We start from the raw sequence: 23,738 nt of genomic DNA on the forward strand, positions 1-23,738 counted from the left end.
CAGAAAAACTGAGCTATGATTTTTAATATAGGCCAGGTTTAGGTTGGCAATAGATTTTTGTGGCCTACCATCTTGATTTTTAAAATTAGAAATCAGTAATATCAAATTGAGATTTTCAGAACATAATTTTTCTTACTGTATGATTTTTAAGAGGTGCAGGAAAGTGTCTGGATTGTATATCTGTTCGCTTAGCATATTTCTTTATTATTCAGTAATTATCACACTTATAATTACAACATTGCCCTTCTAGAGATGGAAAGGCACAGCACTAAGTAATGCAAAGTTATTTGATCAACAAAAATATTTCATTAACCTATTGCTGTTGAGAATTGTTCTGTTAAGTGACACTGAAAAATAGCAGTTTAAGCCTTGAAGCAGTAACTTATAACCAACATCAGGTTAAACACACGTTATTGCAGTGGTTCTCAACCATAGATGAAGAATACATAATTATACAGAGATTACAACATAAGCAGTATTTATGTGAAGAAGTCTGGCTCTACTCATGTTCTTGTCATCTACTTGTCTATTCCTAAACTGCCATTTTTTCCTACTAGCATTTGTGCTAGTTGTTATGATGTTGTGAAGTGCCTCACTCAAACCCAGGAAGAACAGCACATAGAGAGCTGTAAAGGGTGAACGTGACCTCATACCCTCTCATTATCACTACTTCATCATGTCTAAAATAGATTTTGTTTTCTGATATTGCTCCATGTCACGGGAACAAGGGAGGGAGAGGAACTGGAGGCTGATTTTTCAATTTGCAGCAGTTGTGCAGCTGGTTTTGCAAATAACTTGATGGGGTCTTGGAGAATATCAATCACTTTCTGAGATGAACTAACGAAGGCAATCACATACACAAATGTACTTTCATAATCCTGCCAAAGATAATCTTAGTTGAGATGTATATAGTATGGTTTCATACAGAGTTTCTCGAGGCTTTACATAGATTGGTATCATCCCCATTTTCCCAGTGGGAAAGCTGAGGCATAGAATGCTTCGATCTTTCCTTCCTAATAAGTATATTCCTCATTCATAAAAAGATACTTTGCTTTTCTATTTGATGTACCCTCCCCACGTTTTCCTGTCTCTCTAATCTTTCTATCGGCCCTGGTTTGAAGCTGGGCATCCTAAAATACTCCTTAATGCTTGGTAGAGCAACCCCCTCATCCTGTGTCAACCTATACAATGAACTACATTTAACTCCATCCAAAAATAAAATTGGATTTTCTCCTCTTCTTTTTGTGTAAAACTACCAATGTTTGACAAGAGGCCTGTAGTAATTCTCATCACCTCAGTAGTTCCAGTAGCTTTTCGTTGAATGTTTTCAAGCATTACACCACAGTAAAATATATTGATTCTTTTCAAAATGCTGTTTCATAAGAAGGAATTCACTTTTTATCATTAGTTGGTAATGGAATATTAACTCTGGGTCAAGTATACACACTATAATTTCCCCGTTTCAATTTAAACTTTTTTGAGTCTACTGCACTCTGCACTACAACTCCATCTGGGCTAGATTTAGCTATATGGAACCAATGATGGGACTACACACTGGCTAAATTTGACCCAGAGATTTCAATGAACCCTGAGCACCTTTAGAAACATAGTTGTGTATCAGATCCAAGAGTGGTCATCTCTAGTCATTTTACAAATAGGGTTCATAGAACTAATGACTGTATCCTACGTTCAATGGGTGGAAAATGTTGAGGACTATGTAGCTCCTTAAACTAGGCTTCTGTCCTGTTAGATTCTCCTCCTTTGCTGAAACAACCAGTTGGCCAGATCAGTTCTTTTTCTTGTTAAACATAGGCACATTTGTATATAAGTATCTCCTATCCCAAGCTTAGAAAATAATAAATGCAAGTATATTACACTCATTTTACCCTCTCCCCCCCCGGTTTGCCCAGTTCTCCTTATACCAAATCTTGCACAATACACAATTATCCTTGACATTTGTTTCATACATCTCTGGTTAACCATTCTCTCCTGTTTTCGTAATGCAGCTGTTACTGAGATGAATGTAGATGGCACCACTTTCCCTTTGATGTGGCACTGCTACATTGCACACCTGCCCACTGGACCTTACGTTATCAGTGGATTAGCTTAGATGTTCATTAGCTGCTCTGTTACTTATCATACATCTGTTTTGCAGAATAGTTTCAAGTCCTATAGTTTCACAAATCTGAGTCTTTGATAGTACCATTATAAGTATTTTACGTTGACATTTCTTAATTTGCATGAGTATTTTGCTCATTCCGATTGTCTACATTGATATGTTAAACGCAATAGTTCTTTATAGAGTTATCATTCTGATTATTTTCAAGATGTCAAAATATATTTTTCCCAGCATAACTGTCTTCCCCTACCCAAAATTATGTCATTTAATCTTTTCAAAACAGATTTGTCGTTGATCTGTTTTTTATATATTTTCCCCCAAAATTTGTTCCTCCTTAAGACTGTCCCAGTAGCAAAACCAACTCAGCAAGGAGTGACCACCCAGGAAATCTAGTCAATTGGTGTGACCATATAACTTGTCCTGCCATGAAATCTGGAAACCATTTGTCTAAGAGAAAAGGATTTGCAATACTGGGGTATTGCACTATTAAGAATTAATTGTCAGAGTAGTCATCATTCCATCAGCTTTTATTTTTGCTGTCTCTTACCTTTTTCTTTTCCAGTTGGTTCATTAGGTAGTTCAATTTAGGCAAAAAAAAAAGTGCTTTAAAAATTTGTTTTGTTTTCAACAGTGCCCTTAAAGATAGCCGTTTCCCCCCAATGACGAGGGATGAGCTGCCACGGCTTTTCTGCTCAGTGTCTCTACTCACTAATTTTGAAGATGTATGTGATTACTTGGACTGGGAGGTAAGGATTCCAGATCTTTTTAAAGAAAGTTATCTTGATACCAGTATCCTCTAGTTCCTCCCAACTAATAAGAAAATAACTGAAATTTTGGAATATTTAGTGTAGTTCTCCTATTGTATTAGTTGTCTTTTATACACATAAGATGAGGCATCTCTGGTGTTTCCTGGGAGATGTGGTGTTACCATGCAAGTTCTCAGGGTATGAAAACCATAGAGTGGAACTGAGCCATTTTCATGCCCACTGGATGATCACAGTAAACCTGTGTTCTTAAAAGAGAGACATGAACAAGACACCATTAGTGGTTGGTTTGGTTTTTTTTTTTTTTTTTTTAAGATTAAATTCTGCAATATTACAATAGACATCGTCCAAAATACATCCTTAGTTTTTGGATCAAAGCTTTCTGTAATATAGTAGTTATAGAGGAGACCAAGACAGTCATAGTCCATCGCTCTGCTAGAACAAGATAAGTCTCTAGAAAGAGGCTGTACCAGACAATATATACTGATACTACATTTGACCTTAAGCTGCTGGAATCACATAGTGCACTCATTGCACGCACACACACACACAAAAAAAGGCCCCACACAGCTGCCTCATTTAGATATAGGAATAAGCATGGATGGCTGAAGCCAAATAACACTTTATCTAGTGAAAATGGTGCAAGCCGGACACTTAGAACCTGTCCCCACTAATCCCTTGAAAACAACGAAAACCAAATATACCATTTATTTTTCCAATTTAATACTTATCCTGTGAAGAGCAGCATCCACTTTACTTGTTATGGTTAAAGGGAAACTGCACACATTGTCGGCACAGCAGCATAAAAACTCACAGATTAAGAAGCAATTGCTGTTATGTCTAAATTTCTTTTTTTTTTTTAACAATGTATATTTCTGAGTGTGACAGTTTTACTGAGAATTTGTCACTTGTGAAAATAATGGACATGTTCTAGTCCACTACAAAGAAAACAAATTCCACTGTCTTGTGTTAATAATGGTTTAACACACATAAAAGAGCTCTAATGCTTAGTGTTCGTTTTTTAAAAATTGTGAACAGTAATGCTTTTCTATTGGCTGTATGTGCAGGTTGAAAACTGGTGTATAGTCTCCACAATTGGGTGCTCTCACTGGTAAAGGTCATAGGGGACCTCATTTTCATTGGGGTGACTGTCTCCAGCGTTCGCCTTAGAAGTGCCAATTGTACAGTAATTGAAAGCTTAAATATAATGCATTTCACAGTTAATTGGTAGTGACAACAGCTTCATGTCTTCGCTACTGCTGAGAAAAATGGGTGCAAGTTTTCTTTGAGGAACGATCAGTGTTTTCACCATAAACACCATTTTTCATAATTTATCTCTCATCTGTCAAAAATTTACTCTGAGTTGAAGCTTTGTCCTAAACCAGGAACAGTTCTTTTTAGACAATCCAATTGTTGGTCTCTGAGCTACAGAAGTACAATATATGTTTGGACCACAATTTTTCAAGCGTTAATAACTACAGCGACTTTTTAAATGAAACTTTACAGGCCAATAATTAAATCAATGTAGTAAATAATTTAAACTGTCTGGTTGAGATTTTGTCTAGTCTGCTTGCTACAGTTTAGCATGTTCAGAAACTGTTTTTCATAACGTTTTAAATGCACGCTAATATTTTATTGGCTTCATGCTATCGTCTAGTACAGTACAATGTAATGATCATTATCTTCCCAAGTTGAAATATGCATTTCAAGTTTCCAGATAAATACTTTTACATAATGACAAACTGTTTCAAAGCCTATCAAATAAGCATATTGCTTAAAAATGACCAAAATACATATTTGTTCAAGAGAGGGGCTTAAACCAAAACCCCAGCTCAGAACACCCACCAAACTCTGGGAATGTTGTGATCTGGAGCCCATCTTCTAATTTATACCTTAAATGTCTGTATATATGTAACTTTAGGAATTTCACTTTCTGTATTTTATTGCAAAGTCCTATCGAATTTAATAACAGAAGAAAAAATATGATATGACAGAAATTACTTTAGATAGTAATAAAATATAAATTCCTTTCGATAGAATTTGTAATCCTCCCTATTTAATTAAATAGAGAACTATATCCCAGCTATAGAATTCTATACGTTGGTTTAAAAATTCTATAGAAAAATATTCGCTATGAAATTTCTCAAGACACTTCAGTAAGGGAAACCATTAACCTTTTTTGGAAGGGTGGGAAAGGCAAGAGTACACCTCTACCCTGATATAACACAAATTCGGATATAACATGGTAAAGCAGCGCTCGGAGGGGAGCGGGGGGGCTGCGCAGTCCGGTGGATCAAAGCAAGTTCGATATAACGCGGTTTCACCTATAACGCGGTAAGATTTTTTTGGCTCCCGAGGACAGTGTTATATCAGGATAGAGGAGTATTGTCAAATATTTTAATATTATACTTTTAAAGCCTCTAACGTGGTAAGGGAATCAAAAGAGGTGGCCATAATATAATGAGTCTCCTGAAACATGGCAAAATCCTGTAGTTCTTTCTGCCATGCTTTTCAAGTGATGGTGCTGTATATAACTCTAAATGACTTACAGGCATTCCATATAAAGTAAGAAGTTTATACTGAAATGTTAGTCCTTAAAAGAATGATGTGTCACTGTACATGCCCCTTACAGTGAGACAGCTTATGTCATCCATGTTTCTTTTAAGGGAACTGCAGTTATGCAATGTCAGTGGCAAAAAGACATTTCAAGATGGCTAGAATATGACCTAAAGAGAGATTCTGGGTCTTCCATCTGGTATAACTGCTCATTTCCAGATCATCCTGAAAAATCATCAGCCTGGTTAGGAGACCTTACTTCTGTAGGTATGCTATTGAGATCTTGTGGGAGCTAATTCAGCAATTTGCTGACAGAAGTCAAAATATTTCAAAATTGCAGATCCAGACAGCTTGCAGTGCTGTGGTGGTTTAGAGACGAGATCATTTGAAGACATGGCTCAGGACAGGAGTGCCTCCTATACCCTGAAACAGACTGATAGATCTTCCTTCCACTGATTAATGAATTGTTTTCCCAAACTGAAGAGATCAGTTTTTCAGTTGCAGCAAGCAGTGAGAGATCCTCTTTGCAGCAGAGACTTCAGGCGAGTAAACAGGAGACATGAGTGAATTGACTGCCATTAGCTCCCATATGATTTTTCAAATTGCCACCATTTTCACCTCTTATAAAGGTTTGCACCTTTTTCTATTTACTGTCGAAGGATCACTTCAGTACAGTGGTTCATGAAGACACTTCATAAAATACACAGGGTTTCCATTCACGCATGACTGTATATGATTGCACTATGCATCAGTAGTTCACACACGTGGTGGTTTGAAATGGATGCTGGGCAGATATGCATTGTCTCCTCATTTCTCTAAACACAGAGTCTTCCTCCCACGAGACATCTCTCCACTACCCCTGTCCAATGACTACTTGTGTGTAGTATCACAGCCTTTCCATCAAAAAAAGGTCTGAGACAGGCAGTGTCATGAATTCTGGGATATGTTTTTGAATGATAATACTTTAGTAGAGAACGTACACACCAGAGGGCAAGTGGGGAAGCAGCTCATGGAGGTAAAATACTGTTTAATGCTGCTGACATGGAGGCAGTAAGATCTGCACCCTTTCACATCCACCAGTGTATCTGATGGGACATTGTCTCCCATTCCATTTCCCCTTTCAGCCATCCATCCCCAAAGCAAACTCAGCTTTATTCCTCCCTTCACCCTTCTTACACTCACCTTCCTAATTTCTCTACCCTTCCACTAAGGTCATCCCCGCCCTGCACAGACTGCAATTCCCTCTTCTCCAAAATTATTTATTTTTTTTTGCTCGTTGCTTTTTTGCTCTTGAATTCCTTTACTCTCAACTCATGTCAGAGTTGGAATCTTTACACTATTTAGCGAGACATTTCCTTACAATACAATGCTCCACAGAGGAAATCAAACACAAAAAAAGTTCTGCTAGGTTACTAAACAATACAGTGGGTTTCAGAATCCTTTTTTAAAAAGGGAATTGTTTGGTTTGCTTAGAGCCTAAGAAAAAAGAGGAGATTCCTATCCATTCTGCATCTCAGGCCACTGAATCCCTTACCCCATGAGAGAGGTTCAGAATGCTGTATTAGGAGCCCCTGGGAGGAAAAAAATGAATCCTATTAATGGATAGGACAGGTATGAAATATGCTTAAATGTTTCATGAGGCAAGCTTTGGTACTACAGACTCTGGCTATTTGGGAGTAGATACCTTGTTAATGTGTGAAAGACAAACTAATTTATACATTTTCTGCATTTCTCTTCTATGAAAATACAGAAGGAAGCAAAAGCTATGCTCTCATTTCTCAGTCACTCACACCCAATCGCAGATGGGTTTCCCCAGTACTTTTCCTTTCAGTTATTTTTTTTCTCCTGTTAAGATCATCTGTGTCTTCTCACCACAAAGTGATTCAGATTCCTTGAGAAAGCTTTGGAATATTGAAACAAGCCTTCCTGACGTCAAGAAAAGTCAGAATTCAGACAGAACAGAAAATTAGCCAAGTTTCTTCAGTAGCTCCACATTAAGCATACTGTCATACAAATTCAGGCTACTTAATGGCCAGTATTTTGTCAGCTTCTGGTTCCTAAAATACTGTGAAATGGTCTTCTATCCTGAGTTTGTTGTCCTTCGATGAAATGCTACCAATCTGTAGAAAACTCTTGAGACTGTGGCTGTGGGGTTTGATGATGAGATGAAAGTGAGTAGTAATGACTGAGAGATGGCCTTTCATCAGTCTGTACGAAATTAGATAGTAATTTTAGAGTTTCTGGTGAACAGATGCACCCAGGAGACAGTTTTAAAAAAAACAACCACCCAAAATTTAAGCCTGTTCCTGTCAACATAAGCAAAACTGAAAAAAAAAAAAACCCCACACTTACACTAGAAGAAGAATGTCCACGCAGAGGTTTGCAGTTGTTAGCTATAGTGGTTTAAATTCACGAGTTAGGTTATACCAATGCAATGTTCTTGTGTAGTTGTGGGCAGGGTTAGTAGTATGTCGGGAGTGTGTTGGACATCATAATTAGAGCAAGACATTTCCATGAACTCTGTTAGTCTGTTTAATTGGTTATGACACAATCTACGCATCAATGAGAATTATGTTTACTCTCTGTTGGAGTGCAGTTATTTGTTGGTTGGGTATTGAATCATATTCAGCACATCATCAGTATAGTAAAAACTGTGTTATCTGGCACTTTATCAACCGGAAAGCTTTATTATCCGGCATTTCCGATATCTCCCAATACAAATCTTCAATCTAGTAACGGGGACTAGTATACTGCCCAGGACGTTATGCAATTGCACATTCTGCACTCTACTTTTATGCAAAAGAGGCAGAAGACAAACAAGCAAGCTGATATCAGGGATTTATTCAAAAAAGCGTTTTCCAGGGTGTGTCATAGGGCCATTACAGATTCAGCCTAATCTACTACACCTTCCACATCTACAATGATCATGATGACCCTGAGGCACTGCAAGAGCCTTGAAGTGCCTTCTGAATCAGCAAAGAAATATTAAATTATGTTCAGTATGGTTTTAGTGTTAAGTGTATTTTTAGTGATCTGGGTGTACGCCATGCACTGCCCATAGTGATATATAGTGTCATTAGATAAAAGTTTTCTATACAGTAGGTTCACCTATATACACCTAAGTGCTTCAAGAAACCAACCACTCTGCAGTGCAGTACTACTACTGGATTGGTGAATATCTGTGTACTGCACTACTGTATTTTATACTTTATTCATTTTATTGTATTCTAATTGTTTGAAAATTGGTATTCCATGTATAACTCTCAGTTAACCAGAATATTTGATTAACCGGCACCCACCATTCCCCCAACATGCCAGATAACAAAGCTTTTACTGTATTTCTGGTTAATTCCTCATGAATATTGTAAACTATAGGTTTTCATGATCACCTCTGTTGCACAGGATATTAGCACAGGAAGGTGGACCTTACTTTATATATTCTACAAAATTTTAAAATTTGATTTTGAAGACATGCTAAAAATAAAACATATTTTTACAAAATACCTTAAGTAATTGAATATATACCACCGTAAGTACTATATCTATTCATCTAGATTCTAATCCCACTACTCTCCTTATCTGTTCTTAGATCCATAAAAGTATTGTCATTTGTGAATTAAAACAATGAGAATGTCAATAGCCTTCTAGCTTATTATTATAAAGCAGGCAAGGAGAGTGACGAGGGTGCATATATATTATCCCAGCACAACCAATACCTTGGGTGACTGCTCTGTGGGTTGCCTAATAGAAGCAGCGTGGAAACAGGTAGATTAATAATAATAATAGCCTGAAAATTACCACACGCAGAGGCTAAATAAAATATTTTTGTACAAATTGGAAATAGGAAAAGTTAAAACAAAGTTAAGGTTTAAAATGGAATCAGTGGTCATGTTGTATGCGCCTTAGGCTACATAACTTTGACAGGCTCATGTCCTCCCCTTTCTACCTCCAATTGCTTGCTAAACCCACGTGTTGAGCCTTTTCTTAAATTGGATTGGAAGCTGTTCATGACAGTGACCACCCTGTACTGGATTTGCATATTGTCTAGAACAACGGGACCCCAATCCCGATCTACATGCTGTAATAAAAAGAGATTTCAGAGGAGTTGCAGTTGTTGTGTTTGAGGACTGATAGATGTTTTTTCAGTTTCTGGTATGTAGGAAAATTTAAAACTGGTAGTGTTTGTATGTAAACATAAATGTTTTGGTCAGGATACATTTTGGGTTTTATCTTGGCAATTAGTCAATCTGTAATTACTTTTCTGCTCTAATCAATTTGTCTTGCAAATTTGATCTGAAAAAGATGCAAATTGCTACGCTAATAAAAGGGGGCACCTGAGCTTCACATGGATGGACCATGTGCATCACTTGGTATTAGTGTGAAGTTTCCCATCATTCAGATGTGGTCTTACAGTTTGCATAAAGTTACTAGTTGGTTTCCTTGATCCTAGAATAAATTAGACAAGATCTGCTTAAACTTTTCATTCCCAAATTTCCATTTGCCATAATAGAACTGTCTAAGAGTACAGATTTGGCTTCTAAAACAAAGTTACATCTGCTTACTTGAAAGTTTAGGTTCAGAAATGTAAGAGAGATTAATTGAGACTAATTGATATGAAGGAGGTTAGAGATTAAACTTTTCTGAATGAAGATGTTAATCATTGAATGAAGATGTTATTGATTCACATCTTCATTTCTTCATTCAGAAAAGTTTCATCATATTTAAGACATGGTGCGTTGATAAAGAGGAGGAGGATTTTCAAGTGAAGGTCACCAGAGTAATCTCCCTCCCCTCACCCCACACTCATAGTCACATGAAGATGCTAGAGCAAAAATAACTTTGTATAATATTTACCTTGAAATATCTGTGTGTTAATTGGACAGTTGGCCCTGGTGAGCTTGTGTGCTCCATTATATTAATCCTTGGTTTTGAATTTGGTTGCCATGCAGTTGTTCTAGAGTAAGTCTTCATTCTAAAAATCTTTCTATACTTTTTGTTGAAATCAAATTAGTTTGTGCCAAAAAACAGGTATCTAAACCAAATAACACTATAAGCTTTTAAACTCCCAATACTCATGTTTCCACCTGCACCTGAGGACTTCCAAATTTAAGGAGCACAAGAATAAAAATCTGAGGCTACTAACATTTTATGTTTACATTTGTGTAACTTAAAAGTAACTGGAAACTTGATTAAATTTTGGTAAGAAATTTTACTTCCAGCTGGAGGCCTCTTACGACAAACTGATCAAGAGCATGTGTTTACAGCAGAATTATTTTACCCTTGAAAATAGGGAAGTGCTGTGTACACACGCATTACTTTTGCAAACAGTGCCTCAAAGGGCACCAGGCTAGTTCTTATAGGAATTTGGAACATCTCATGAAAGTGGCATGTCACTCCTTTCTGTCAGCAATGTTGGTTTCTTCATTGTAGGCAGTAGACCTTACACTAGAAAACAGTCTTGCTATATATGGAAATATGAATTTGAAGTTGATTAGCTTCCCAAAGCTTTGAAATACCTTTCCTTCCTGTACCCCTCTTCTTCATACATTAGTGGAAATTTCATGAACTGGAAGGCTCAAGGGATTGGTAATAGCTCACAACTTTCACCATTAGGTTGCCAGTTCAGACAAGATCCCAGCTGTTAATGGCTACAAGTCATTAGACCAGCTGGTTGCCTATGAAATGGAACTGGTGAACTTGGTTCACTTTCTGGTGGACAGGTGTTCACATCCCTTTAATAACACCCCTGTTGGCAGGATCAGAAGAGAGGTTAAGCATTGAATGGGCATGGAGACCAAGTACTCTCACCTCAAATGTTGTTCCCTTCAGGTCAGTGATTAAGTACTTCAGTGGGGCATTGTAGGGCATGCTTGCACTGCCACTGCCCTGGCCAGGCTGTCAGTTGGACGCCATTAAAGAGGGCTAAATTCACTTCAGAATTACCTTGAAAATGGTTTTGTTTTTGTTTTTTTTAATCTAAAATTGGGTAAACCTTTCCTTAAAAGGCTCACATCTTGGGATATTTCACGTTAGAAATGTCTTGTATTATTTTTAAATGTACTAATAAAACTGCCAATTTCTTTCAGGTGGGTGTACATGGCATTAGAATAGAATTCATCAATGAAAAAGGATCAAAACGCACCGCCACCTACTTACCGGAGGTTGCAAAGGAGCAAGGTCATTGTTGCACTTTATTTCATATGATCTGGTGAAGAATTTAAATATACATATAAACCTAAAATGCAATATTTGACCTTGCACTGATGTCAGATGATGGAGCAATACTTAACTGTAAGGAATGACTCTTATAAATGCCACTTAAATGCCTGTATAAAATCAATCCCTTTATTGGGAAGATTTCAATAAATTGTAGCAGTTTGTTAAGCAAGTCATAAACAAACAGTAAAGTAGCAGCAATATGCAAAATAAAAGAGGTAGGGGGTGGGACGGTGCTAATTAAAAGCTGCCATTTTTCATACACCCAACTTGCTACAATCAGTGAAATGCAAAACCCGTTTAACTTAGTGATGGGATGACTGCTCGTGGATCTTAACAGTGGAGTTATTTCTCAACCTGCAATACTGAAGTTTTTCTCTCTTAGGCTCTCACTGCCATCACTTAATCCTCTTTAAGAGCTTTGGCTTCCCATTGTTTCTTTTGGGTGGGTAGAAGGGAGTTGGTTTCATATTGAATGTCCCAAAATACTTTTGTAAAAGTGTGACCCTTTTAAAAGAGGCACAGACTTATAAGTTCATCATTTGGAAGAACAAAATACACTAGTTCTGTTTAATACCAGTATGGTGCTGATCTGCTAACTACTTACTAATGTTTTCTCTTTCTAGCTGTGACTCAGGGTTTTTTTTTTTTTTTCATTTTTGCATTGTTTTTGCATTTGCCTCCTTATGTTTGAATTTGTTAAGAGATAAAGAAAAACCTGCACTAAGGATCACCTTGAATATACAACTCCCTGTCTATAAGTGACCACTTACAATTATCCCTAAGATTTCCAGTACAGTTTTGTTTGTTCTGTAATTATAGTCTGCATCTTTCAGGAAAAAGTGTTTTTTGCTGAGCCCTTATATGGTCACTTAAGACAGCTCATACTATATTTATAAAGTGTAATTGTTATGTGAATTTCTTTAGTCAAAATTTTTATACGTATAATTTTGGGTTCTTTTAAAAAAAACAGGTTTTTATACATGTGGTTTATTAAACAGACAAAGCAAAATGATATATTTAGTCTTGTTAGATACCTATCTGAATAATCTAAGCAATTGTGCCACAAGTACTCATGTTCTTTTTGCGGATACAGACTAACACGGCTGCTACTCTGAAACCTGTCACTAAGCAATTGTGTATTTCTGAAATACATCTAACAGTTTTATCAATAAAAGATGCACAGTTCATTTTCTACATATTATTGAGATACCATGTATTCAAAATTTGATCGTTATATATTGCTTTAAAATAGTGTAAAAGACTTGTTGGAGGAGAACCATAATTAACCTAAACTATTTGTGGGTTAATACTCCAAAAATTTATAAGCCAACCGCCAGCAAACTATTTAATGTTGTAATTCTGAAATTGGAAAAAAAAATCGCTGTTAACTTTAACAGTGGCACTTACAGAAAGGTCTGTGAGACCCCATACCATTTGATGATGAGGCATGGGATTTTTCTGTCCTCCACCTGCACCCCTTAAAGCACACTTCGAGCCAGTTAAGATTGCTTACATGCAATATTTCCACTAGAAATTTGATTTTCAAGTGGTTCTATGTATTTTATTTCAATATGATTTAAAGGGTTACTGTGATACACGACCTTGTTTTCTTTTACAAGCCTTTAGACTTTGGAAGGATATAATTTTTGTTTTTCCATATCCAGAAAGCATGGCTGTATTGGATCTACTTTTAAACTATGTGCAAGATCTTTGCCTTGCACAATAAACTTACTTTGATGTAGGAAGACTCCTGTATATAGTACTTCCTGCAAGAGGCTGTTCTTAGGAACACAGGAATTTACAGGTTACAGATTTATGGGAATCTTTATAATGGACTTTAGCAGAGTAGATGCAAAAACATAACATGAAGTAATATTTTAATGTAAAGTCTGTTTAATTACATGCTCTTTGTTGATATTTATTCTGATAAAACTCAACAGGATGGGACCACATTCAGACCATAGATTCCTTATTGAGGAAAGGAGGCTACAAAGCTCCAATTACTAATGAGTTCAGGAAAACCATAAAACTGACCAGGTATGTATTAGGGGCTACATTACAGATATGTTTTGTTATTTCAATATTGCCCCAATTTATTTATTTCCTGCAGACATCTGCTAAAATATTGATGGTAAAGTCTTCCTTCATAGTAACAGATTTAACAATATCTTTCCTTCTGCAACAGTGGTCCTTTCTTCTTTTGGTGTGTGTCTGTAAATTCCATTAATCATCACAGGAGTTCACAACATTCAGCAAGGGAAGAATGAATTGCTGTTTAATGTATGTCTTTCCAAGAGTCCTCTGTATATTTTATTTCATGCTGCTGCTTAAAGATTGCAACTTGGAAAAACGATAGGGGTGTGGTAGCTCTTGCTTTCCAAAGTTAGTGCACTGGGTGTAATAGATATCCCCTCTAGGGTTCGAGAGAGATTAGGAACTTTCACCATTCAAAATTCTAAAGTTCAGCTTGTGCAGATGCTTCATATGCCCCTGCTAGGAAACTACATTACCCTCCCAACTTTTCTGAAAGAAAGGTGATACATTACTCCTACAGCTGGGTTAATTGGGCTGACAGTCCCTATATTGTTGGGCTGGGGATGTCACTCCCTCCTCACAAACCAGGCAGTGTTTGTTGACTTTTAGTGCTTTGAGATTACCTTCTCATTTGTAGAGGACACACCGTCAACTGGATGATGTAGAAATGTGGTTTTAATAGGGGCGTTCTGCATGCACAAAGAGAGGTACATTGTTATAAACTTGAAAAATAAATAAATTACAAAATTGAGAGACTGCAGAACTCTCAATTTGATCAGCTGATTATCTACTAAGAGTCAGAGAAAAAAGAATTACAAGTAAGTCATTTTCACTTCTCCAAAGGTACCATTGGTAATAGTTAACCATTCTTGGAGACGGGAAAGCTAATAGAATGTCTCTAGAAAGATTTTTCCTTGGTGACAATTACTTCGTTTTAGACACATAATTCCCTTCAAGCCTCAGTGACTAGACCCACTTATACAAAATGGTTTAAGGATAAGGTGGTGCTACACACTTGCCCTAAATTTCTTCCAAAGGTGGTAGTGACATTCTACACCAGTTAACCATCGTGCTGTCAATACTCTTCTCAAGCCATTACGTCTATTCAAATAAGATCTTTCTCTATAAGTTCATCATCAATGGGCCATGAGGCTATAGTAAAATAAGGCCTTCTAAAGTCCATTTGGCACTAATACTCCTGGACATGTTGTTCTCAAAAGAACCATGGAGAAGAATCTCTCATTACTACTTCTTTGCAGAACTAAAACTTAAAGATCCTGTTAAGGCACAACAAGAGTAATATATGTGTCCTTAGCAAGCCACTGATCTCTTTCTGTCTGAAATTTTCAGGGTAGCCACGTGGTAACCACCCACCTTCATACATTAGAAGGAACAGAACTTAGAATCTTCAGCACCAAAGGATAGGCTAGCTGTAGCACTGAATTAAGTATCGGGCTGCATGGTTTCCGAGAAAAGCCACTACAGAAAGTCATGATTACTCACACTAGGCCAATATATTATACAAAGCATTATTGCTTGGGCTCAGTCTTTGAGCAAAAGTAAAATTTGGTCTATCTGTGTTACCAGAACTTGTTCCTCTACTAAAACTGCACGAAATTTCCTGCCTCCTAACGAACACTTCATTTAATTTTTGAATGTCCCCATAGATTAAGAATTTGTTTTGAAGTATCTTAGACACTTTAAAAGGAAAGACAGGTTTGTGTGGGTTTTAATTTTCTTTTCTTATAATTTGTGTGTCTCATTCCTATTTGGATTCTCCCTTCTGCATGCAGGTAGACTTGTCCTCTGTAGAAAGCTCCAGATGTCATTATTCCAACAGTGATACCAATACAGTGACCACTAAATATAGAATTACTTCCTTCATCTTTTTGTAGACAGCCACTTTTTTTCATTTATTTCAATATAGCAACATGAGAGAGATGTAGGAATACTTGTCCCATGTATTTTTATTTATTTATGTATATCACCCCAAGTACTGAAACTAGAAGAAAAGAAACTAACAGGCAGGACAAAATGTCGTCCTTTATTTTCATGGGTGACAATCCAAAGTAGAAGTAAGATCCCAGTAGCACAGATCTGGCCATCTGCCCCTTTGCTGGCTACCCACTGGACTGTTGTGAAGGAAAAATTCTGTCTCTCTGCATTCCTGTGTGTTTTAAGCTGCTGGAGCCTTAATGAAGTCCAGCCACTGCTCCAATCCTTAGTTCCCTAAGCATTACTGTTGAGATGCTAACCTTTTTTCTGGCACCCTCTTCTGAAAGCAGGAACCTGCTGTCAAGCTGCCTAGCCCCTGAACGCTGTGCTGACCCTTCAGACTCCCCCGTGCTTAAACACACCCTCTCCTAGAATTTCACCCTAAAGGAGTGAAGTTTCTGATAACAGTTTAGTTCTCTCTCGAGGAACTGTAGTTCCTGTTTGAGTGATTGCACATGTGCATTGCACCGTAAGTCTGTAAGCGCCCCGAGCACAGTCACCAGACATTTTCCCCTCTATGGTACCCATCAGGGCGGTTAAGTGCCCTCTGATGCCATGCGCCTATAGTTCCAATATAAATCACCCCACTGACCCCACACCTCTTCAGTTCCTTCTTACCGCCCGTGATGGATAGCAGTTCCAGTGACCTTCCTTTGGCAAGCTGTCTCAGTGGTCTTCTTTTTCTTTTATTTGTATAGTTAGTTGTAACTCGTTTTAGTGAAGTTCTGTAACTTGGTGATTTAGCAGAGTTTTTGTCCGTTCTCTGGTGCTGAGGCATGCCTCAGTCACCGGGCTTTGAGCCCTGCGCCTCCTGCAACAAGGCTATGCTCCTGACCTACCTACACTCAAGCTGCAAGTACCTAGGAGAAGTTCACGTTGGGGACCGTTGCCAGATCTGCAGAGACTTTAAACCTCGCACAAAGAAGGATTGGGAGGCCAGGCTGAAGTTTTTGCTCATGGAGCCGCATTGAGACCTCCATCTGAGCCAGGTTGGTGAGTCTCGGCATCGAGTGCCTGGGCATTGGTAAGGAGTGCTTCTCCTGTCATACCTGAGTCCTGGCACCGATCACCAACGAGGATGGCCAGGCATGGGCACCAGAGTAGAGTTAGATCTAAACCAGGTCACTCCTCTGGCTCAATACTGCAGAAGTCTGAACTGTTGGACTCTGGCACTTACGCAGGCACCTTCAAGTCCAGTACCGGATGAGCCGTTTACATCTGCAACACAGTGCAGTACCAACACTCTATCGGTACCGACCATGCTGGAGGGCACCACCATCTCATCTGGCAGCACCCGGTCTGGACTCCCGTACCGAGTTCAGTACCAAATTACAGGAGCCTGCCGAGCCAACAGGGACAAAGCGTATCCCCAGCTGATGCTGGCCGCCTCCTCCATTGACAAGGCAGTCTCAGGGACGGGCGTGTCAGCTCCCCCGATGCTATAAGCCTCACCAAGACCTATTGAAGAGGGTGGCCTTAAATCTGGACATACAGGTGAAGGTAGTGAGGGAATCCTCCCATAGCCTACTTGACATTTTAGCAGCTGCAGGCCCATCAAAAGTAGCCCGGCCTCACTGAGAGGCCATTATGGACCCCTGCATCACTTCCACCCACGTCAAAAACGGCTGAGCGAAAATACTTTGTTCCTTCCCAGGGTTACGAGCACTTGTACACCCATCTTCCCCTCCCTCCCACCACGGGATCCCTGCTGGTATCCACTGCCAATGAGAGAGTAAGACAGGATCATCAGCCCCCAGTTTTATAGGGACAGTCCCACTATTTAGGGCTTTTTCTTATATAGGCTCCTATTACCTTCCCTCCCCCCCCCCCCCCTCCCAATTTTTCACATTTTCTATCTGGTCACCCTATCAGGGTGCAATCCCAAAATCAAAGGACTCAAAGAAACTGGATTTGTATGGTAGGAAAGTTTATTCTACTAGGGGGGGTCACAACTCAAAATTGCAAACCAGCAGGCACTGCTGGGCAGGTATGGTTTTAACATGTTGGACTCCATGCATGGTCCCACAAGAGGTTAGGCAAGAGTACTCCTCACTGGTGAAAAAGGGAAAATTAGTGGCAGGTGGCTCGTTGCAAGCCGCTTTGGATGTGGCTGGCTCGGCTTTGGCAGTGGACATGTGCAGGAATTCATGACTACTGTCCTTGGGACTCCCACAGGAGGTCCAGCAAACCCTGCAGGATGTACTTTTTGAAGCTTCATGGATTAAGAGACTCCAGGGGAACCCTTAAGTCCCTTGGACTGTACACATCAGCACCCTTCAAGGAAGCACTATAGGCCCCAACAGCCCGCCCAGTACTGTGCTTAAATTGTAGCAAGGGCAGTTTAGGTTGGACATTAGGAAAAGCTTCCTAACTGTCAGCGTAGTTAAACACTGGAATAAATTACCTAGGGAGAAGGCAACAGAGGGTCCTGTGGCACCTTTGAGACTAACAGAAGTATTGGGAGCATAAGCTTTCGTGGGTAAGAACCTCACTTCTTCAGATGCAAGCCCTTGCATCAGTCTTGCATCTGAAGAAGTGAGGTTCTTACCCACGAAAGTTTATGCTCCCAATACTTCTGTTAGTCTCAAAGGTACCACAGGACCCTCTGTTGCTTTTTACAGATTCAGACTAACACGGCTACCCCTCTGATACTTACCTAGGGAGGTTATGGAATCTCTGTCATTGGGGATTTTTAAGAGCAGGTTAGACAAACACCTGTCAGGGATGGTCTAGATAATACCTAGTCCTGCTTTGAGTGCATGGGACTGGACCAGAAGATTTCTCGAGGTCTCTTTCTGTTCTACACTTCTAAACCAGACCCTGTTTCTCCTTTGTTCACAAACTGCCTTTAGACTTTCCCACTTGCTCAGCGTGTGGTCCTGTATCACCATGGACCTTTGGGTGTTGAGCACAGTGGAAGTGGGATACACCCACCAGTTTATTTCTACCCCTCTTTCCCACTCTCCCTCCTTCCCCCTCTTCAGCAACCCCTCTCACAAAGAACTTCTGGCCCAGGGGGCTCAATCTCTGCTTCGGGTGGGAGCTGTGGATGCGGTTCTGCAGAATTTGAGCGAAGGGTTTCTACTCCCATTATTTTCTAATCCAAAAGGCCAAGGGAGGTCTCAGACCGATTTTAGACCTGCGTCAGCTCAACAATTATTCCCTTTCCGGATCCCAGGGATTGGTACACCATCCTCCATTAAAGAGACACCTATTCGTTTATCAATACACCAAGGACACACAAGGTTCCTCAGATTCATAGTGAACCACTTTAAATTAAATTAAATTAAATTAATGGAGATATCCCATCTCCTAGAACTGGAAGGGACCTTGAAAGGTCATCGAGTCCAGCCCCCTGCCTTCACGAGCAGGACCAACTACTGATTTTGCCCCTGATCCCCAAGTGGCCCCCGCAAGGATTGAACTCACAACCCTGGGTTTAGCAGGCCAATGCTCAAACCACTGAGCTATCCCTCCCCCCACTTGTACTACCAATTCACGGTCCTCCCATTCAGCCTGTCTGCAGCTCTGTGCGTGTTCACAAAATGTATGGTGATGGTGGGAGTCTTCCTGAGGAAGTTTAGGAGTGCAGGTCTACCCTTATCTAGATGACTGACAAGTCAAGAGCTGGTCCAGGGCTCAGGTAGTGTTCAAGTCCCTAGGCCTTCTGATAAATGTAGAGCAGTCTACCCTCACTCTGGCACAAAGGGTAAAGTTCACTGGAGCAGTGTTCAACTCTACTCAGGTCAGGGCCTACCTCCCAGAGGGATGTTTCAAGTCAAGCACATCTCTGATAACACACCTCAGAGGTCATCCAATCACAACAGCCCAAAATTGTATGAGACTATTAGGTCACATGGCCTCATGTACTTATGTGGTACAACATACAAGGCAGCACCTCAAGCTAGGGTGGGGGGCTCACCTATGGCTCCTTAGAACTTGAGACCTTTGGTCTCCGGAGGAACTTTCACTCCACATCAACGTCAGGGAACTCAGAGCAGTTCACCTGGCCTGTCAGACCTTCATGCCCCACATTATGGGCAGAAACTTCTTTGTTCTCATGGCCAACACTGCAGCCATGTTTTATCTCAGCAGGCAAGGAGGAGCTTCCTCTTGCCTCTTTTGTCCAGGAACACAAAATGAGATGGCAGATTGCCTGAGCAGGTCTTTCTCCAGTCACCAAGAGTGGTCCCTTCACCCAGATGTGGTGAGGGATGTATTCCAGCAGTGGGGGACTCCCCACATCGACCTATTTGCAATCAAGTACAACAAAGTGTCCCCAATTCTGCTCCCTACAAGGCCACACTCCGGATTCTGTCACAGAAACCTTTCTGCTACTGTGGATGGAACATCTTTACTATGCTTTTCGCCCTATCCTGCTCATGCACAGAGTACTGCTAAAGATCAAGCGGGACCAAGACCAGGTCATTCTGATAGCCCCAGCATGGTCCCACCAACATTGGTTCTCCACTCTGCTAAGCCTCTCAGTGGTCATACCAATCCTGCTTCCATTACCCCCAGACCACAGTCGACTGTTCCACTCAAACCTGAGCTTCCTTCACCTATTAGCCTGGAAGCTTCATGGCTAAATCCTAGAGAGCAGGCTTGCTCAGAGCAAGTTTGTCAGATCCTATTAGGTAGTAGAAAGTCCTCCATCAGGACTACTCACATTTCAAAGTGGAAGCGGTTCTCTGTCTGGGCGTTGCAATGTGGAGTCTCGCCCATGCAGTCATCCTTATAAGAAGTAGTTGAATATCTATTGCACCTGAAGCAGCAAGGCTTAGCTATCTCCTCTATCAAGGTTCACCTTGCAGCAATATCAGCTTTCCAACCCTGGGTGGATAACCTATCCATTTTTTCAAATGACATATTTGCCTTTCCTAGCCCAGATCCCTGTTCAGGATATTTGTAAAGCAGTGAACTGGTCATCAATGCACACATTCTCCTCCCATTACGCCATCACTCAACAGGCCAGATTTGGGCAAATTGTTCTGCAGTCAGTGTGTCCATGAACTCCGATTCCTCCACCTGTTCAACTCTTTGGGAGTCACCTAGAGTGGAATGCACATGTGCAATCACACAGAGAAGAAAAAATAAACAGTTACTAACTTTCTGTAACTGTTGTTCTTCGAGATGTATTGTGTTTGTCAATTCAATGACCTGCCGTCCTGCCCCTCTACATCAGAGTTTTCTGGAAAGAAGGAACTGAGGGGTCGATTCAACGCTTTGTACCAGTACTAAGGCATGTGACACTCTTCGGTACCACTGAAGGAAAAATTTCCAGTGACTATGCTGAGGGCGCATGCAGACCTAGAGTGGAATGGACATGTGCAGCACATGAAGAGCTACAATTATGGAAGGTTAACCACCGTTTTTTGTGCAAAGCGTCTGTGCTAAATGCTTCACAAGTCTAACTTATAATCCTCTTTTACTTAATCATATAAAGCACAAGAGAGTACAGATCCTATAGACCATAACTAACATCCAAAACACAATGCGCCTTGTTAGATCACCTGTCTCTTGGGAGTCCTCGGAGGCCATCTGTATCCAAGGCAGGCAGGCAGGGTTTTCCTGCTTTGGGCAAGTGGTTACCTATAGGGTAGCTTTTCCCTCATGAAGTTTCCTTCCCCCAGCTTCCTGTCTATCTCTCTCTGTTGCTGTTTGTTCTGTGGTTGGTAACTTTCCTTCCCCCCACAACCCTGCACCCTTAGAGGATGGGTAAAGTTGCTTTTCCCCTAGGATGCATCCATTCTTTAGCATAACTTTGTGTGATTAAAGCATGATCATTAAGTATGCCCCATTGTCTCTTGTCTGGTGTGTACCCCCCGCAGGTTCTGTCTGCAGTGGAGGACACACACACATGATCACAGCACTTTTCATAGTAACATTTCATAATAACTCCACAAAACAACCAGAATTCATAACTTGTACTAGAGAGTTTCCCTGATCACCCCCAGGGCAGGGGGAAATCACTGAGAATCATTTCATTTAAACAGTAAATTTGGATAAAGGCACTAAATTACTGATGTGGTACCAACTGCAGGCCCAAAAGCCATCTCCATATAGTGGGTATCTGTCTGATGAAAATATGAGTGGGAAACAATACTGTGGTCTTGCAGATCTTATCAGAGAATGCATGAGATTTGTCCATTCAAAGGTAGCCACCAACTTTGACTGAGTGATCGCCAGCTTCTGGTGGAGGAGATACACTTCAGAAACGTATACCTTAATCACTTAGCTATATAGAACTGCCTTCTTAATGTGGTGAAAAACAAAGACTGAGATTTTCTGAAGGGTTGGGTTCTCTTTAAGATAAATACTCAGTGTTGTAGCCCACCAAGTTAGGCTACTGTGTTTTAGATTCAGAGAGGAGGAAGGCAGGATATTGTGATCTGTGAAAATAAGTGTTTTGGGGGTGAATGAGGACATTGTCATTGAAAAAATACAGTGTTTGTGGCTCACTGACAACTCACGATCCAAAGTTCTCCTGGTGAACTTGATCATTATGAAGAATACAAATAGAGAAAATAATACAGTCCTGAGGCTCAAGGGTAGGAGCTAGTCTTTGCAGAACCAAACTCAGCTTCCAAGTATAGAAAATGGAACCTTTATTTTTTCAATTCTATAACTTTTTACCTTTTGCTTAGAAAGGAACTAATTGGAGATGGTAGGAGAGGCTCCTGCTGCTAGAGTTAATGGTATTAGAGCTTTGATATGAGTTTCCACACGCCCCAAGAACCTAGGAATATTAATCTTCTACTGTTTTCAGAGAATAAGACTTACAGGAAAATGATTGTACTCAAGGTGACTAACCCATCTCACTGCCCATGCCGCTGCAGGTACACTTCTGTTTTAGTGTGCTAGCTTGATCACACCTAGCACACGTACAACTACCTGAGCTGTAAATAACACCTCCAGCTCGAGCGTAGTCTTTCTTTACATCTACAGCACCCAACCAGTGAAGAATTATTGGCCCTCATCAGTGAAGTAAGTAGTCAAAAATATGTATTTAGAGGACTGTTCCTTTCTTTCAGTATTCCACATCTGCTAGTTGTGTTAGTTTAACAATTCAAACAACCCCTACTGACATCTGGAATATAGGGTAACAGTGAAACATTAAACACTTCTTGTCAGATAAGATGTCTTGAAACACAGCTCCAGTTGCTTTTTGTATTGAAATAATTGTGTTGTCATGCAGCTTCTGCTGCCCCCTTTACCTCCTAGACTATTGAGAGAATTCGGGCAGGAGGCATAACCTCTCTCTCTACTCAAGATGTTAGGGGTGAAAAAAGTTTTAAATAGACCAGCAGTTCTCAAACTATGGGTCGCCACCCTGTTCTAATGGGGTCACCAGGGCTGGCATTAGCCTTGCTGGGACCCGGGGCCAAAGCTGAGGCCCAAGCCACACCGCCTGGGGACAAAGACCAAGGGTTTCAGCCCTAGGTGGCAGGGCTTAGGTTACAGGGCCCATGCCTGGGGCTGAAGCCCTTGGAATTTGGCTTTCCCCCTCTTTTCCCTCATCCCCACTCAGAGTGGTGGGGCTAGGCTTTGGCTCTCCACTCTTAGGATTGTGTAGTAATTTTGTAGATAGAAGGGGGTCATGGTGCAATGAAGTTTGAGAACCCTTGAAATAGACCAAAACTGGTCCATTGCTCATGATCCCCACTTCAGAGTGATGGCAGTAGTTCCAGCTATCCTCTGAGTTCTAGTATTGGCATTAACATTAATTCTCTCCTCTCTCACAGAGGATGTCTAAAAAGTGGTTTAGGAGGCAGGATAAGGATAGCAGTAGCATTTTGTTTTTCCATCTGGTTAAACAAGCAGATGTGATTCTAGTTTCAGACAGACTGCCCTTGGCCTGCTTTGACACACATTCAAGTAACTTCATTAGTTGCCAAGTTGATGGTTTATTTTCAGAGTGGAAGGGGCAGCATAGTAAGTGCCACGCTTCATTCACATCAAACTGAGGAGACGCACGACTCGTCTTTCAGCCAAGGCCGGAAGCCATCTGATGAATTAATACATCACTAACAAACACTATCGTGTCAAGT

At 40.3% G+C, this 23,738-nt stretch overlaps 1 protein-coding gene across 11 annotated transcripts in view; it reads left to right on the plus strand.

The window, feature by feature from the left end:
* Nucleotides 1–23,738, plus strand: part of AMMECR1 (AMMECR nuclear protein 1) — a 152,697-nt gene that overhangs the window by 123,154 nt on the left and 5,805 nt on the right. For 4 of the 11 annotated variants that reach the window (XM_065557280.1, XM_065557277.1, XM_065557278.1 and 1 more), the window contains 4 exons: nt 2,751–2,865; nt 5,550–5,702; nt 11,526–11,616; nt 13,599–13,695. In XM_065557280.1, coding sequence (XP_065413352.1) covers nt 2,751–2,865; nt 5,550–5,702; nt 11,526–11,616; nt 13,599–13,695 — 456 coding nt within the window. Of the gene's footprint in view, nt 1–2,750; nt 2,866–5,549; nt 5,707–11,525; nt 11,731–13,598; nt 13,696–23,738 lie in introns of those variants that run through there. The other 7 variants (XM_065557282.1, XM_065557279.1, XM_005291813.5 and 4 more) reach the window with 5 other exon arrangements.

This window comes from Chrysemys picta, chromosome 9 (assembly GCF_011386835.1).
Source record: "Chrysemys picta bellii isolate R12L10 chromosome 9, ASM1138683v2, whole genome shotgun sequence".
Taxonomy (NCBI): Eukaryota; Metazoa; Chordata; order Testudines; family Emydidae; genus Chrysemys; species Chrysemys picta.